This window comes from Ipomoea nil, unplaced genomic scaffold (assembly GCF_001879475.1).
Source record: "Ipomoea nil cultivar Tokyo-kokei standard unplaced genomic scaffold, Asagao_1.1 scaffold0805, whole genome shotgun sequence".
In the NCBI taxonomy this organism is placed as follows: domain Eukaryota; kingdom Viridiplantae; phylum Streptophyta; class Magnoliopsida; order Solanales; family Convolvulaceae; genus Ipomoea; species Ipomoea nil.
This window is the reverse complement of record NW_017617233.1, coordinates 191,654-206,948: the sequence shown is the minus strand read 5'-3', so window position 1 is coordinate 206,948 and position 15,295 is coordinate 191,654. Positions and strand designations below refer to the sequence as shown.

The following is a 15,295-nucleotide window of genomic DNA, read 5'->3' as shown; positions in this document are numbered from 1 at the left end:
ATAAGAAGCGGGTTCTGTCTCTTTCTGGGTATAGCATCCAGTATCCCCACCACTATAAGAAGCGGGTTCTGTCTCTTTCTGGTTATAGCATCCGGTATTCCCACCACTGTAAGAAGTGGGTTCCGTCTCTTTCTGGTTATAGCATCCGGTATCCCCGCCACTGTAAGAAGCGGGATTTGTTTCTGTCTGGTTATAGCATCGGTTATCCCCGCCACTGTAAGAAGCGGGTTTTATTTCTTTCTGGTTATAGCATCGGGTATCCCCGCCACTGTAAGAAGGGGGTTTTGTTTCTTTCTGGTTATAGCATTCGGTATCCCCACCACTATAAGAAGCGGGTTCAGTTTTGGCCTGGTTCTGGCGAATAATGGCGTCCAGTTTGGCTTCAACGGAGGATGGGAGGGGGTTGAAGTTCTGAGAAAAGTGCAGTCGTCGGAGATTGGGGAAATTGAGGCTGGCGTATTCTCCCCGGAGTTTATACGCCGCCTTGTCGTAAGCCATTGCGGCTTCTTCGGCGGTGTCGAAGGTTCCCAGCCAGAGCCTGGTTCGGTTCTTGGGAAGTCTGATTTCTGCAACCCATTTTCCCCAATGCCGCTGCCGCACTCCCCGGTAAAGCTTCGCCAGCTTCAATGGCGGCGGCCCCGCCGCCCTCTTCATCGCCACTGGTTTAGCACCCAAATAGGATGGAGAAGAAGCTTGGTAGTATTGAAGCTGGATTTGAAGGATCTGTGATGGAGTTAGCTCGTTTAGCCCAATTGGTCCTGTTTGGTTAAAACTCATACCATCTGACCAAGAAGAAGAAGATGATGATGATATGGACTGCCAAGAACGCAGAAAAGGTTCAATCTCTTTCATCAGGTCTTCTCACAAAGGATCTGAGAAAACTGCAGATTGTATATGCAAGACTGCAACAGCAAAGAGATTCAGAAGAACAAAAAATTTGAAAGACAGAAAGGAAAGGGAAAAAAGAAGAAGAAGAAGAAGAAGGGAGAAGAAAGAAGCAATTTCTCTTCTTTAATGGTGAGTTATGTCTGTTGCAACAATATGGTGAGTCTGCAGATATATAGGCCCTAATGGCTTGGCTTTTCTATGTTGAAATTGTTGGATATTTGATTTATGATGACTAGTTCAAATCAAGAAAGTCAATAAATAATTCTTACATAAACAGAACTTTGAACATTGTAGTTATCAAGTCAACTATTTCACTAATTTAATGTTGTACTGTCCTGAATTGTTGGATCTTGATGCACTGTATGGTGTTGACCAACACCTTTTCTGATTTTTTTTAAAAAAAACATGATTTATCCTTACTAACTTTAGTCTACTTTAATGCTTGTAAAGTAGGACTAATCTTGGTATTATTTGTAAGTTAAAAATCCATATTTTAATCACCTCCATTGGTGGGAAATGCAGACATGAAAGAAGTCAACTGTGTAATGGTTAGTGGTGCAGTTATGTAGTATGACCTGCCAAAAATTATTGTTGTTGTTGCTATATGAATCATTCTCCTAACAAACTAGAGCCTGTATATACCATTCAATCAGAGTTGACTTTGGGGAATTAGATGTATTGTGATAATATCCCGGTTACCATTCCAAATAGGTGATCATAGGTTCGAATCTCGGTGATGGGACTTAGATTCTTTAGGCTACGATAGTGCAATTTGAAAAGGTTTGATAGTGCATCCATATATAATGGTGCATTATTATAATCTTTATCTCGATGGTGAGGGCTTAGATTATTTAAACTACGACAGTGTCATTTAAAAAGATTTGATAGTGCATCCACGGTGCTATTATAGATAAGTGCACTAAAAGTCTAAAATAGTCTACATAAGTATGAGGCTAACCTGATTTGTCTTAATGTGTGTACTCTTAGTTGACTTCTAAATATTTATGCGCATAATGGAGCAGTTCAACCTATTTAAATACTGAATTATTTCATAACCCACTAAAGTCAAGATAATAAAGAATATAGTCATAGGAAAGAAAAATAATAGAAAATAATAAAAACAAACTGAAGACAAAAACTTCCATGAAAAATGTTACAGCAATTGAGCATGATAAGAGTTTGATTTCATCCTTCCAACTAATAATAGGCTTTTATTGTCTCTAGACTAGACATAATTCAACTGATCAACTAATCTAAAATAAGTTCATAAATTTTGTTGTATTAGCAATCGCATGGTATAGTGTTCAAAATCTACAAAAGACTAAAAAAGAGAAGGTGGCCTTGTTGAGACATAATTCAACTGGTCAACTAATCTAAAATAAATTCATAAATTTTGTTGTGTTAGCAATCGCATGGGATAGTGTTCAAAATCTACAAAAGACTAAAAAAGAGAAGGTGGCCTTGTTGTGTGCAAGTATTTGGGGCTGTAATTTACATTATCTACAATTTTTCAGGGTACGAGTGTCCAATAAATTGAAAAGGGAGATTAGTCGGGATACAATCTACTACTTTTACCGGCCTCTAGAGCAAGAACAATGAAGAACTTGTCCTAGAACAAACAAACTCAAAATGAAAAGAAAATGAAATCATTAACTTAATAGGGGATAATGATTTCATTATTCCTAAAAGTTGAATTATTAACTCCGAGGACCTCCACAGCGGAATATACCTCCCTGGTGTAGCACTTGGGCCCCCTATATTCAGGTCGGTACGGTCTGGATGCAACACACTCTTGCTGGACCGACCGGTGTCGCCCGATCGGTACAACCCGATCTACTCTCCGGAGTGATTGCTCATGCATGAACCTCTTTAGGGGGCTTACGTGTCAATGGCGGGCCTTGCCCATGCCTGCCCGGCATATACGGAACACGTGTCCGCCATGTTGGTAACCCGGATGCCTGTCCCCCTCAATTTTCCTATAAATACTCGCATTTATTACGGTAAGGGGGACTTTGGGACGAGAAGGGAAATCAGGCGCCCACTCGGTGGCTCCCGACCTACTGTCATTAACACTGGGCGACCGTATTTCAGTATTGCATATACGAAACCGTATCTAGTACTCTATGCTACTTCTTACAGCATACATATACGAAGAAATTAGTACTATCAACACCCCTACCCAACAGAATTTTTGAAAAGATGTAAATTATGATAACTCAACTGATAACATATGCTAGACATTTGTTTACTGCACATAAGTAGCCCCTTGCTTGAGGTTATTTTCAATTTTCCACATTATCGTTAGTAAGATTCAATTTCAAATTATTGTTCTTAAATTTCACTCTATTAATTAAGCTGTCCATGTGAGCGGTTAATGATTTCATTAACCTGTTCGAGCAGGTTCATAATATTTTTTTTTCCCGAATCAGAACCGGACCATATTTTGGCCCTGATGAGTCGTTGTCGTTCAACTGCGCGCCGAAATAAATAGGGAGTGTCACACCAGCCATCTTCCAATGTCGTCTCTCCACGTGCGCAGCCTGCCTAAAGCCACGTCACTATATCGTTCCGTCGCAACTAACCTGCTGCTAATCTCTCCATTTCAACTAATCCAATTTAATTTGCCGTAAAAGTCACTTCCTTCTTCTCCGATCGCTTCTCTACTTCTCTCTGCGGAACCGTACAATAATTCCGTACACACCACTCTGTTCGGTAGATGCATAGCGCTGCTATGGATCATCGGAAGATGACGTCGCAACGTCTGAATCGCACGGCGGAGGACGAAAATCGGGAGGAGACGCAACTGATTAACCGCCGCATCCGACGGCTGTCAATGCACCTCACGCCGGCGACGTTCCTGGACAACTCCGCGGACAGCCGCCTGGAGATGCTGACGTGTGCCGCTAGGGCGAAGGTTCTGACGGTGAATACCAAGGAGTTGTCGGTGTACCTGAGGGGGGAGCACAGGGAGTTGCAGGAGAAGGTGTACGAGTACTTCAGCTCCAGGCCGGGCCTGCAGACGCCGCTGGATATTCTGAAGGATGAGCACCGGGAATTGTGCATGAGACAGCTCTCTGGTCTGGTCCGGGAGGCCGGGGTAAGGCCGCTCAGGTACGTGGTGGAGGAGCCTAGTAAGTATTTCGCTATTGTGGAGGCTGTTGGGGCCGTTGACGTATCTCTTGCCATCAAAATGGGTGTTCAGTACAGGTGAGATTTGCTCACTCTTCTGCTATTGTTAGAAAATATGGCGTTGGTTTGAGATAAGTATAATAGTACTGCTTTTTAACAACTACTTCATATTTTGTTTGCTTAGTCCTACCTATGCCACATTCGTTTTAAGTGTTCTATTCCCTATTGGCTGTATTTGTTGATCTATAGCTGTAGTGTTTGGTATAGTAGAGGATTGATACTGATTCCTTGTGCCTTTATAACCCGTATACATAGTGACTTAGCATAAGATCAAAGATAGCTTTTAAATCACTCATCGCATTCCAGCTGCATAAGATATCCTTTTTGCAAATTCATTATGCCTCAGATGTATGGATCATGCCAAATCAGGGTGTTTGGAGTTCTAGAAGCTTGTATTCAATACTGCTTTCTCATGCCTAACAGCTTGATTACTCATATTCAAAAAAAAAAAAAAAAAAAATCTTGGTGGAGAACAAGCTCCAAGTAGTTGTTTTATTCAAATTATGTGTGTGTGGGTGTATGTGAATCATCCCACCAGGACAATGAGCCATCAAAGCTGTAATTTACTCCAAAGTTCAATTGGACATAGCATCTGTAATTCTGTTTTTGTCTTCCGTTTTTTTTTTTTGTGAAATTCCTTAGATGACTAGAGTTTCGCTGCAGTCTCTGGGGAGGCTCTGTTCTCAATCTGGGAACTAAGAAACATTGGGACAAATACTTTGAAGGTATAGACAATCTGGAGTATACAGGTTGCTTTGCGATGACAGAACTTCATCATGGTAATGTTCTTCCTCTTGTCCAGTTTCAGCAATCTATTCTTTTTCTTCTTGAATATAATTTTGACAGAATGTTTAAGATGTTTTGATGTTTGTGATAGCATCTTGAATTCATTTCTTACTTAACATGGGAATGGCCTGGCAATATAAACAAGGTTTTAAGTAGAACAAATTTGTTTCTCACATGCGTTTGCCAAGATATTCTTTCTGGCAATTCCTTTGATGATATGATTAAGGTCTGGAGTTGGACAGATTTTGTTTTCATATTTGTTTATACACACAAGAGTCAGACTTTTCCTAATATATGTTATAATCTTCCACTTATCAAACATTTAAAAAAAAAAAAAAAAAAGAACTTTTGATCCTTCTGGTGCTATTGTAAGCTATAAATCCATGCCCATCCACCCAACATCGATGCTTTAAGTTGGTTTGATTATCTCATTGTATATTTGCTAAATGTTGGTGTTTCTGAAATAGTTTGAATATATAGGCATGAGACATTGAATTTAGATTTGATAACTTTTAGTTAATTTGAACTTTTAGAGATATAGAAAATTCCGTTACCAAGTGGAAGTTCAATCTCTTTGGGCATGTAAAAAAAGGATGCACATATATATTTAACAAAGGAGTATCAATTAATTTATCTTGTCCTTTTCAAATATGAAGTTTTGTTGTCTCTAGTCTGATCTATCTTTATGTGTTGGCCTGGGTAGGTTCAAATGTTCAAGGCCTTCAGACTGTTGCCACCTATGATCAACTTGAGGATGAATTCATTATAGACACACCTAATGATGGGGCTATTAAATGGTGGATTGGTAATGCTGCAGTTCATGGAAAATATGCAACAGTTTTTGCGAGATTGATTTTACCAAGTAATGATTCAAATGGTGTCTCTGACATGGGTGTTCATGCATTCATTGTTCCAATAAGGGATCAGAAGACTCACAAAACTCTTCCAGGAGTCGAAATACATGATTGTGGCAAAAAAATTGGGTTGAATGGAGTGGACAATGGTGCATTAAGGTTCAGGTCAGTGAGAATTCCCCGGGATAATCTCCTTAATCGTTTTGGAGATGTGTCACGGGATGGAAAATACACAAGCAGCCTTCCTTCAATCAATAAAAGATTTGCTGCCACATTGGGAGAACTTGTAGGAGGAAGAGTGGGGCTTGCATATTCCTCAGTTAGTGTCCTTAAACTGGCAGTCACCATTGCCACCAGATATTCTCTTTTACGCCAACAATTTGGTCCTCCCAAACAGCCTGAAGTCAGTATACTAGATTATCAGTCTCACCAGCACAAGCTTATGCCAATGTTGGCTTCAGCTTATGCATTCCACTTTGCATCTTTACATCTGATAGAAAAGTATACTGAAATGAAGAAATCTCATGATGAAGACTTGGTGGCAGATGTCCATGCTCTATCAGCAGGGCTTAAAGCATATGTCACTTCATACACTGCAAAGTCATTGAACACATGCAGAGAATCTTGTGGAGGTCATGGCTATGCTGCTGTTAATCGGTTTGGTGATTTGAGGAATGACCATGACATATTTCAAACATTTGAAGGGGACAACACAGTCCTTCTACAGCAGGTATTAGCTAGGCGTCTTTCCATTGAGTAAGAGCTCTACAACTTTAATACATGAAAAAAGGGAGAAAAGAAAAATAAGATTAACAACTCAATGACATTAAATATTCTAGTGGATAAAATAACTTGAGTGATTGACTTTATGATGTTACAGGGGAGAAAATGAAAAGTGGGGAGACACAGATCAGCATTTGTCCTTTTAAGTGCTGTAGTGCAGTTTGAAATGTGTCAAAGCATCAGAACATATTACTAGCTTTATCTCATACATTTGTTCATTTTTGGTGTTTCCATAAATCAATAACAAATTTAGCTCTATTCTTCATTAGGAACTCGCGTTTGTGTTAGAGATGGTGGAACTCACGTACACAAAGTAAAAAATAAAATAAAAAGAGACATTATTTATTGTAAGCTAACATATTTGTTAAGAGAGTTTTCCCTAAATGAATAATTCTGGACTCTGGCTTGCTTCATTACCTAGGTAGCAGGATTTCTTTTGAAGCAGTATAGGGAGAAGTTCAAAGGTGGGACACTTGCAGTTACATGGAACTATTTAAGACAGTCGATGAATTCTTATCTCTCTCAGCCTAACCCAGTAACTGCTAGGTGGGAAAGTGAAGACCATTTGCGAGATCCAAACTTCCAGTTGGATGCTTTTAGGGTGAGCATTATCTAAGCTGTCTGATAGAGAATGTTCTTTCTTTGGTTCAATTCCTGTATCTTACAGTATACATGTCTTCCCATAATCCAGTATCGTACATCACGATTGCTTCAAGGTGTCTCTGTTCGACTTCAGAAGCACTTGAAGACCCTGGGGGGCTTTGGTGCTTGGAATAGATGCTTAAATCATCTGTTGACGCTCGCAGAGTCCCACATTGAGTCCTTCATCCTTGAAAACTTCATTGAAGCCATAAAACGGTACCTTTTCTTCACCTTTTTGTGGTTTCTCTTTACTATGACAGAACAGTCTAACTGCGGCTTCCATTGCAGTTGTCCTAATGCCAACTCTCGTGCTGCCCTGAAACTCGTCTGCGACCTTTATGCCTTGGATCGAATCTGGAATGACATAGGAACTTATCGCAATGTGGATTACCTGGCTCCTAACAAAGCTAAGGTATTACAGGCTAGATTGATTCCCATTTGTTTGAGTGTCTGAATGCCTGATATTTTCAACCTTTTCAACCTTGCAGGCAGTTCAAAAGTTGATGGAATATCTGTGTTTCCAAGTTAGGAATATCGCAAAGGAGCTCATAGATGGCTTTGATATACCCGAGTATGTTATACGCGCTCCAATCGCTTTGCAGGATGCAGAAGAAGCGTACTCACAGTATGCTCACAATGCTGGATTCTAGATATCCCATACAAGGCTATCACCACCATACATCCTCAGACAAGTTTTACAACCCTAATTTGTGCCGAGTGTTGGATAAAATGAAAATTTTACTTGTATAGAAAGATGTGTATCATTTAGCATTAATATGAAATAGGTGTTCTGTTCCACAAATCACAACCATCCATTCCTCACTAAGATCATATCCTATGCATGAAAAAGCTTCCAGTACTTTGATTTACAGGTGTTTATAGTTGCAGACATCTACTTTCATAAATAAAGATTTGAAGGGTTTCATATGCTGAAAGATCTTGGTGGTTTATAGTTCACATATGCATTTGTAGCCATCTCGCATCTCTGCCTGACATCTTCACACATTTTCAGAGAAGCCTCGGAGAATTTTGTCAGCCTGTTGAGAACTCTTGTCAAGCTCGCATGTATGCAGTTCAAGTCTGATGATGTCTCGCTGCTGCTCTTCCCTTCCCCGGTGTTGGTAGCATCAACAGTTGTTTCTTTCTTGTGTTGTTCCTCCGGGTGGTGTTCGCCTGACTGGCTTAGGTCATACAGTAAGGCCCTGATGGCATCGTTGAGTTCTCGAGATGGCAGAGATTGAATATTGGATAACCAGGCCTGACACAAAACAAATATTGGAGGAGGCACTCCTCGTCGTGGGGAAAGGGGTCGTGAAAAGGTTCTTCTCCTCTTGACCTGCTCTCGAGGTTGGAATATGCAGTTCTGTAGCCAGGCATTAAGAGCTTCTACGTACATCGTATGGCTGTTGATCCAATCAGCAAAACTCAAGCCAAAACACTCCACTTCATCGAGCAGTTGATCCATAATCTGCTTTTGCGTGATTCCCCGCGGACTGCCAGTTGAAGTTTTGGCGTGGTACGCTAGGGATATAGTAATATACTGAGTGTGATGGCATTCAAGCATGCCTCTCCACATTCTGTTCAACCTGCATAGAGTCCGCTAGTTATGGTTCGTGTACTAAGCTCAGAATCCAAGAAAGGCAAAAATATTTTCCAGTATGAAGTGAATAAAAGGACTCACCCTTGAATAAGTTCCAAAAGTTGAGGCAACAATTCTTCATCCCTCATTTTCTCGATTCGCTTTGATATTGAGTCTACAGAGTAAAGCGCCACCCTGATTCGTGAATGTAGATCTTTTACCCCTGCTCGGGTTTTGTCAATTACTTGGGCACTAAGATCTTTTGCCGATTGGTGCCTTAGCTGGTCGCACTTTCGATCATAATCCCTTCTAATTGACTCGATTGCCTACAGAGTAGTGACAATTATCAAATGCTAGACATAAGACACATATAACCATAAACATGTCACGTGTAGTTTTCCTGTGAAACTCAAACATCTCTAGAGAAAATTTGTAAGATTGGAAGCAACAGCATGGGTACATTTAGACCATAACGGCATAACCCAACCTACTTTTACTCTTTTAGATCATATTCCAACATTGTATGAAGGGATTCAAGTTTAGTACCTTCACTTCGTCATAGAGCTTCCTCTCCCATGCATATAATCTGTCGAGAGTGGACGAGTGGCTTCCGGAAATCATACAGAAATCATCAACAAACTCGCTTCCACTATCATCATTGTCATCCTTTGTATTAAGAGGGTTTCTTGATGACGATGATCTCGAAGATGTTGTCCGTTTCCAAGTAATAATCTTTGTTGCATGCTGCTCCCCTTCTGTATATAATTGGAATTAGTCTATGGTAATTACTTTAAAATTTTAGCAGGTAAGCTGAAAAAGGTACTACTTACCACCAGCATTTTTGTTGGTTCCTCTTCGGCAGCAAACTGTGCCAATGGAAGTGAGGGAGAGTGAAGCCGATGAATTGCCTGAAAAAATGAATTCCGTTAGATTGCAGAATGGAAAGAAGCAATGGCAGTGCAAAGTAAAAATTGACTCGAAATCAAATCATTTAATGGATGTGAAAGAGTTACCTTTAGCCATTGAATATCCGACATGAATTTTGTTAGCCTCGAGCATCCGGGAGACTTCTTTACCAGATTCTGATGCTCTTGTAAACCGATGCTCAATGTCTTTTATACTAGAGAGAAAATCTTTAGCCCTATGTGTTATGAACTCGGAAGGATCCTCTCTTTGTGCACGCGCATCTTTCTCCACCAAAGACTTATTATCTCCCCTTGATCCAGAAGGTTGTAGACCATCTTTACTTCCCATTTCTTGGCTTCGATGATCATCGTTAGCTTCGTTCTCAATTGCCTCCTGACAATTATTGTCTGTCCTCTCGGGTGTGAAATGTGAATTATCCAAATCTGATTTACTACGCCCGTTATGTCTAGGCTCAGATTTGGGCGTCATGAATTCTTCTTGACCCCCATTACCAACATCGTCGTCATCCTTTTCCTCACTCATTCCCATACCATCATTATGCGCCACAAACCTAAAGCTCTTGGAATCATCAGCGGGCTCAAAGAAATCCCAAGAATACCCTGACTCGGGAGGAGGAGGAGGGGGCGGTGGCATTACGAATCCACCTTCTTCCACATACCCATTCACAACAGGGGGCGCCATCCGAACAGTAACAGCACCAGTCCCCCCTAGCCTCATGTAACTCATCCGAGTAGTGAGGGGCGACACCGGGCTCTCGTTGGGCACCGGGGAATCGGACACCCCACCACCAATGTGGGATGGTGAGGGTGATGGGTATGAGGAATGTGAGGGGGTTTTGTCCATGTCAGGGACTGAAGCTGAAACAGATGACTCTATCAACATCTCAGCCTCAGCATACCTCCTCAGACCAAATCCTAGGTTTCTCAGAGATTGAACATAGGAAACATGGGCAGCCGCTAAAGCATACCTAGAATCTATGGCATTCTTGATGAATCTCTTCCTCTCCTTACACAATCTCAAAGCTTCACTCCTCTCACCCTTTGAACTTGTTCCCCCCATTATTCCTCTCTATTTCTTCATAAACCTAAAATCTGCAGCATTTCCCCACTAATTCTCAGCACCCCACACCACAATTTTTCAGTAAAACTCCCCAACAAAAGATTAAAACCCTAACAGGAGATTAGAGTAAAGTAAAGATTGCTAAAAAAGAAACCTTTTTTTTTTTTTTTTTGTTTCAGTACTTCACAGCAAACAGAGAAAGCATACAATGGAGTCCAAGAAATGGTGAATGAATGAAGTTTAAGAAAAGCAAACCTTAATCAGATTGGCAAAAAAAGAAAGGCTTTCTTGTCTGGGTTCCCAAATCCAACCCATGCATTTCAGTAAACCTTTTCACACACAGCTAGAACCCACCGCAGAGAAAGAAAGAAAGAAAGATGGAATTATGGAAATGAGAGAGAGAGAGAGAAGAATGAGACTGTTGAGAAACAGCATTGAAATGTGAGCATACTACACTAGTACACTCTCTTTAATGGTCCCAATTACTACTATTAATAATATAAAAAAAAAATTCAAATTTATTTTTCTTTTTTCTCCTCATCACACCCCGGCCCGACTCAGGAATTATGTAAATTATGGTGATTCAATAGCTCAGCAGATATGACCAAAGGTTGGTCCGCACAATAAATCTGTCTATAACCACACTAACACTGTCAAAGTTTGATCTTTTCTCCCAAATACTATCTACTGAACCGATGAGCTAAGTCCGTATGGATATTGGGGCAAGAAATTTACCCCTATGGTAAAAAATATTATGTTAAAAAAAAATAAGAAAAACCATTTTTTTTAACTTTTCTTCTTTTGAACTGAGATGAAGGAGACATTAGTATATGGTTATGAATATGAAGGAGGTGGGGTGACAGTGAATCTAATCTGCTGAGCAGCCTGCCATGTGAGGTGGTGCAGATCTTGTAGTGGATGTTTCAAAAATCATATTAGCAGAGTAAATTGCTGACTGGATATTCCTTTTTTCTTTGTTATCTTTTTAACAAATATACAATAAATTATAGGGATATTCTTTATGCATAATATAGTACTATACTGTTTCTTTAATTTATGGACTGTCTAAAAGTTGTTAGGGCTCAGCTGAATTAACATTCGAGTATATGCACACCATTTCTCCTTTTTTCTTTCTTTTTCTGTCACAATCTTTTATTGTCACTTTACGACTCAGCAACAATAAGAGCATCCACATCAATTGGGAAGAATGAGGGGATAATGTAAGAGTGATTAGGAAAGATAATGTGGGAGGGGAGAGAAAAAAAGAAAAAAAAATAATAGAAAACTGATTTTTTTTTTTTTTTTAAAATAAAGCCTTTGTCAGGCGCGCTGACAGCGCTGTCAGCGCGCCTGACGCGCCACACGGGCGCGTGTAGTGCACGCGCCCGTGTGGCACTTGGCTGTGCGCAAACGCGCACAGCATCTGTGTTGTTATTTTTTTTTTTTCTGACATTATTTTGTGTTTTGCAGGACAAATATCTCCTCAAATAACTCCACTCCACATTTTCTATTAACCCCACCCAACATAATTGTTATGACATTATCCCCATATTATCCACTAGTGTGGATGCTCTAAGCACTAAACCAATTAATACAAATATAAAACACATGCAATAACTCTATGTAATAATAGAAAACATTAGAATAAACCTCAGAATCAATGAACTAATTAAGTTAAATACTTTGATTTATCAAAAATTCTGTAGTCGCTATTCGAAGGTGAAACTTGATCGCTTTATGACCATAACCAGTAAATGATTACAATAATGAGGTAAAACGAATTTAAATTGTTTATAGTTGAAAAGGTCAACAGACAGCTACCACGAGGTCCACAAACAATATATTAAGTTAAATACTAACGAGTGTGTCAAGACCTAGCCTCAATAGAAAAGCTAAAGTTGTGGACTAACCCATGATGGGTTAGGTGAACGGCTAGGGATTTCACTTGTAATGGTGATAGCTAGCTATAGTGTGTTAGAAACTAATAAGGGTTGAAGAATTGTTAAGGGATTTCAACTTACGTGGAACATGGATCGTTTATGATTTCACTGTGGATTATTACAAAATCTTCTTGAGGAAGACAATGAGAAGTTGGATTGATGCACATTTTTAAATAACACAATAGAGTTGTGAATGCACTTGCAGCCTTGCGGGATATTTACTCTTGGGTGCTAGAAATGTGGAATTTCTTGACAAACTAGAAAAAGAGAAAAGCCTATCAAGGCATAATTTGCTAAAAGAGAAAGATAATCAAAACAAAACTACAAAGGCTCAAAAGAGAAAGATCAGAAAAGGGGTGGGTTCATGGGAGCTTTTGCCAAAAGAAAAAGAAAAGATCAGAAGAGAAATGATATATATATATATATATATATATATATATATATCGTAATCTTAATCCAATTTAATTAATGTAAAAAAAAAATTAAAAATCCTTAAAGCACCTATATCTTTCCTAGTTTCCTGTCAAATGATGATAAAGAAAAAAATGTGATGTGTTTTCTTTAATTCCACTTTTTACTATTTTTTCTCCTCTCTTTTTTTTCCATCTTTTTCGATAAAGGCTAATGGTTTTTTTTTTTTTTTTTTTTTTTTTTTTTTTTTTTTTTGTAAATGGACACAAATCACAATCGTTATGTTGTGCATCCGTGGTGCATACGGATGCAAAAACGACATCGTTTTGACGTCTAACTTAAAAAAATAAAAAATCAGAATTGCATAACTACACATCCATAATTTCATAACTATACATCCAGAATTACATAACTACACATCCATAATTTCATAACTATAAATCTAGAATTGCATAACTACACATCTATAACTTCATAACTATACATCCAGAATTGCATAACTATACATCTATAACTTCATAACTATAAAATTCAAAATTGCATAATTACACTATGCATAATTACACATCCATAATTTCATAACTATAAATCCAGAATTGCATACCTACACATCTATAATTTCATAACTACAAATTCATAATGAATGAACTGAAAAATGAACAACGCAATGTTGTTACTGGGAATCAAAACAGGTTTTTTTTTTTTTTTAAAGTAGGACGCGCATTTTGCAACGACGTCATTTTTGCATGGTGCATATAGATGCACAACATAATTTGCCACAACAAACAAATTAAGTTATTCATTGGACGTGGATAAGGTGACACAATTATCTTTTATTGGGAATTCGGGATTAGTCTTGGTGTGTGGTTTTAATTGATTGGTCTAGAAAACTATCATCAAACAACAAATTAAATTAAGTTTGTTGGGTAAAACGGGATCAAGAAATCAAGAACAAAGACAAAATCAAATAAGAACACGTGATTCGACAGTGTACCTACTAGGCAATAGGTCGGGTGTGGGTGGGGGAGGGCTACATCCATCACCCGACCCACCTTATATTTTCTCCATCCACCCCCACTCCCAACCCGCATCGGGTGGACTTTTTCAGAACCCACCCCCACCGGGTGCGGGTGCCCACTACGGGTACCCACGTCTAATGGAGTGAAGTATTTTTTTTATTAATTAATAATTATGATGATAGTACATCCAAGTTATAAGCATCATATTTATATGTAATGTGAACAAAGAAAATGGAATAAAATATATATTGAATTCAAAATTCTAGAGTTACATTGAGTATTAATGCGGTGTGGGTACAAGTCTCCGGATGGTCCTCTGATTCTTTAATTGGATGCCTTGAACACTCCACCATTGAAGGGCCTCCGGAATTCAAGTGGCTTGATCTTCAAAGAGGGCTTGTATATATATATAGCTTGTTCTTCTTGAAGGGCTCCCGAGTTCAAATGGCTTGATCTTCAATAGAGGTTTGGATCAACATGCATCAACATATGGAGGAGGAGGGGCTTTTACTTTCAGGATCACACACATTTTTATTGTGATACAGAGTTCTTTCTATGATTTTTCCTAAGATGTGTGATTACATAGAAGTGAAAAGGCCATATTTATAGCGGTAGGATAGAGAGTTTTGATAAGTTCAAACTCGTTTGATATTATCTAATTAACAAATTAGATAATATCAATATCATCCATAAATATATTCAAATATACTTATATTGATAAATAATCAATATTTATCAAAATTTAAGTGTCAAACAATGTAACTCTAACATATGATTCTTTTAATTGTGGCTTTATGCGCTTTGCTTGTTGCGTTCTACTCTAGTGCTCCACTCACTTTGCTATATTTGTACTATACTCCAATATTTGTTATTTTTCAATAACATATGAGATATATGTACAACAAAAATTTATTTAGTTACTTTACAAGTCGCAATTTTATGTAACTTAACCTTGCATTAGGGAAACATTACTTGATAATATACATTATATAAACATTACTTATTTATAATAGTTTGTAAATATGAAGCGAAGACTCTTTTTGTTATAATATTGTTGGTTTTAATTACTAGGAGTAATCCAACATGAACATATATGGAATAAAATATGCATATAAGTATATAACATGAAAAATGAACACTAACAAATTATTAATTATACATATGAAGATTGTAGACCTTGCAAGGTGTATACCTATGTCGACAATAGTTTGTCGGCTT

At 38.6% G+C, this 15,295-nt stretch overlaps 2 protein-coding genes and 1 long non-coding RNA gene across 4 annotated transcripts; 1 reads left to right on the top strand and 2 right to left on the bottom strand.

Annotated features, from left to right (window-relative positions):
* Positions 1-3,481: 3,481 nt before the first annotated feature.
* On the top strand, positions 3,482-8,011 carry LOC109177818 (acyl-coenzyme A oxidase, peroxisomal-like). The gene is made up of 7 exons (XM_019327290.1): positions 3,482-4,095; positions 4,741-4,856; positions 5,567-6,447; positions 6,922-7,101; positions 7,192-7,358; positions 7,431-7,554; positions 7,631-8,011. The coding sequence occupies exons 1-7, from the start codon at positions 3,605-3,607 to the stop codon at positions 7,790-7,792; spliced, it is 2,121 nt and encodes a 706-aa protein (XP_019182835.1). The 5' UTR covers positions 3,482-3,604; the 3' UTR covers positions 7,793-8,011.
* Positions 4,032-14,797, bottom strand: LOC109177824. Its single transcript, XR_002053641.1, has 3 exons — positions 14,787-14,797; positions 4,663-4,669; positions 4,032-4,114 (listed from the first exon to the last, which is right to left on the bottom strand). It is a non-coding gene; the product is annotated as an uncharacterized LOC109177824 (long non-coding RNA).
* LOC109177817 lies at positions 7,885-11,118 on the bottom strand. 2 transcript variants are annotated; one of them, XM_019327289.1, is made up of 6 exons: positions 10,963-11,116; positions 9,735-10,739; positions 9,552-9,629; positions 9,268-9,476; positions 8,824-9,047; positions 7,885-8,728 (listed from the first exon to the last, which is right to left on the bottom strand). In XM_019327289.1, the coding sequence occupies exons 2-6, from the start codon at positions 10,705-10,707 to the stop codon at positions 8,065-8,067; spliced, it is 2,148 nt and encodes a 715-aa protein (XP_019182834.1). In that variant the 5' UTR covers positions 10,708-10,739; positions 10,963-11,116; the 3' UTR covers positions 7,885-8,064. The 2 variants fall into 2 exon arrangements, with proteins under 2 accessions (XP_019182834.1, XP_019182833.1); XM_019327288.1 differs by having other exon boundaries at positions 9,735-11,118.
* Positions 14,798-15,295: the final 498 nt, after the last annotated feature.

Coding starts and splice junctions, on each gene's coding strand:
- LOC109177818 (XM_019327290.1), top strand. CDS start 3,605: ATGCATAGCGCTGCTATGGATCATCGGAAGATGACGTCGCAACGTCTG. Junction 4,857..5,566: donor GATGACAGAACTTCATCATG/GTAATGTTCTTC, acceptor TGGCCTGGGTAG/GTTCAAATGTTCAAGGCCTT. Junction 7,555..7,630: donor TGGCTCCTAACAAAGCTAAG/GTATTACAGGCT, acceptor TCAACCTTGCAG/GCAGTTCAAAAGTTGATGGA.
- LOC109177817 (XM_019327288.1), bottom strand. CDS start 10,707: ATGGGGGGAACAAGTTCAAAGGGTGAGAGGAGTGAAGCTTTGAGATTG. Junction 9,630..9,734: donor CGGATATTCAATGGCTAAAG/GTAACTCTTTCA, acceptor TCATTTTTTCAG/GCAATTCATCGGCTTCACTC. Junction 9,477..9,551: donor AACCAACAAAAATGCTGGTG/GTAAGTAGTACC, acceptor AATTATATACAG/AAGGGGAGCAGCATGCAACA.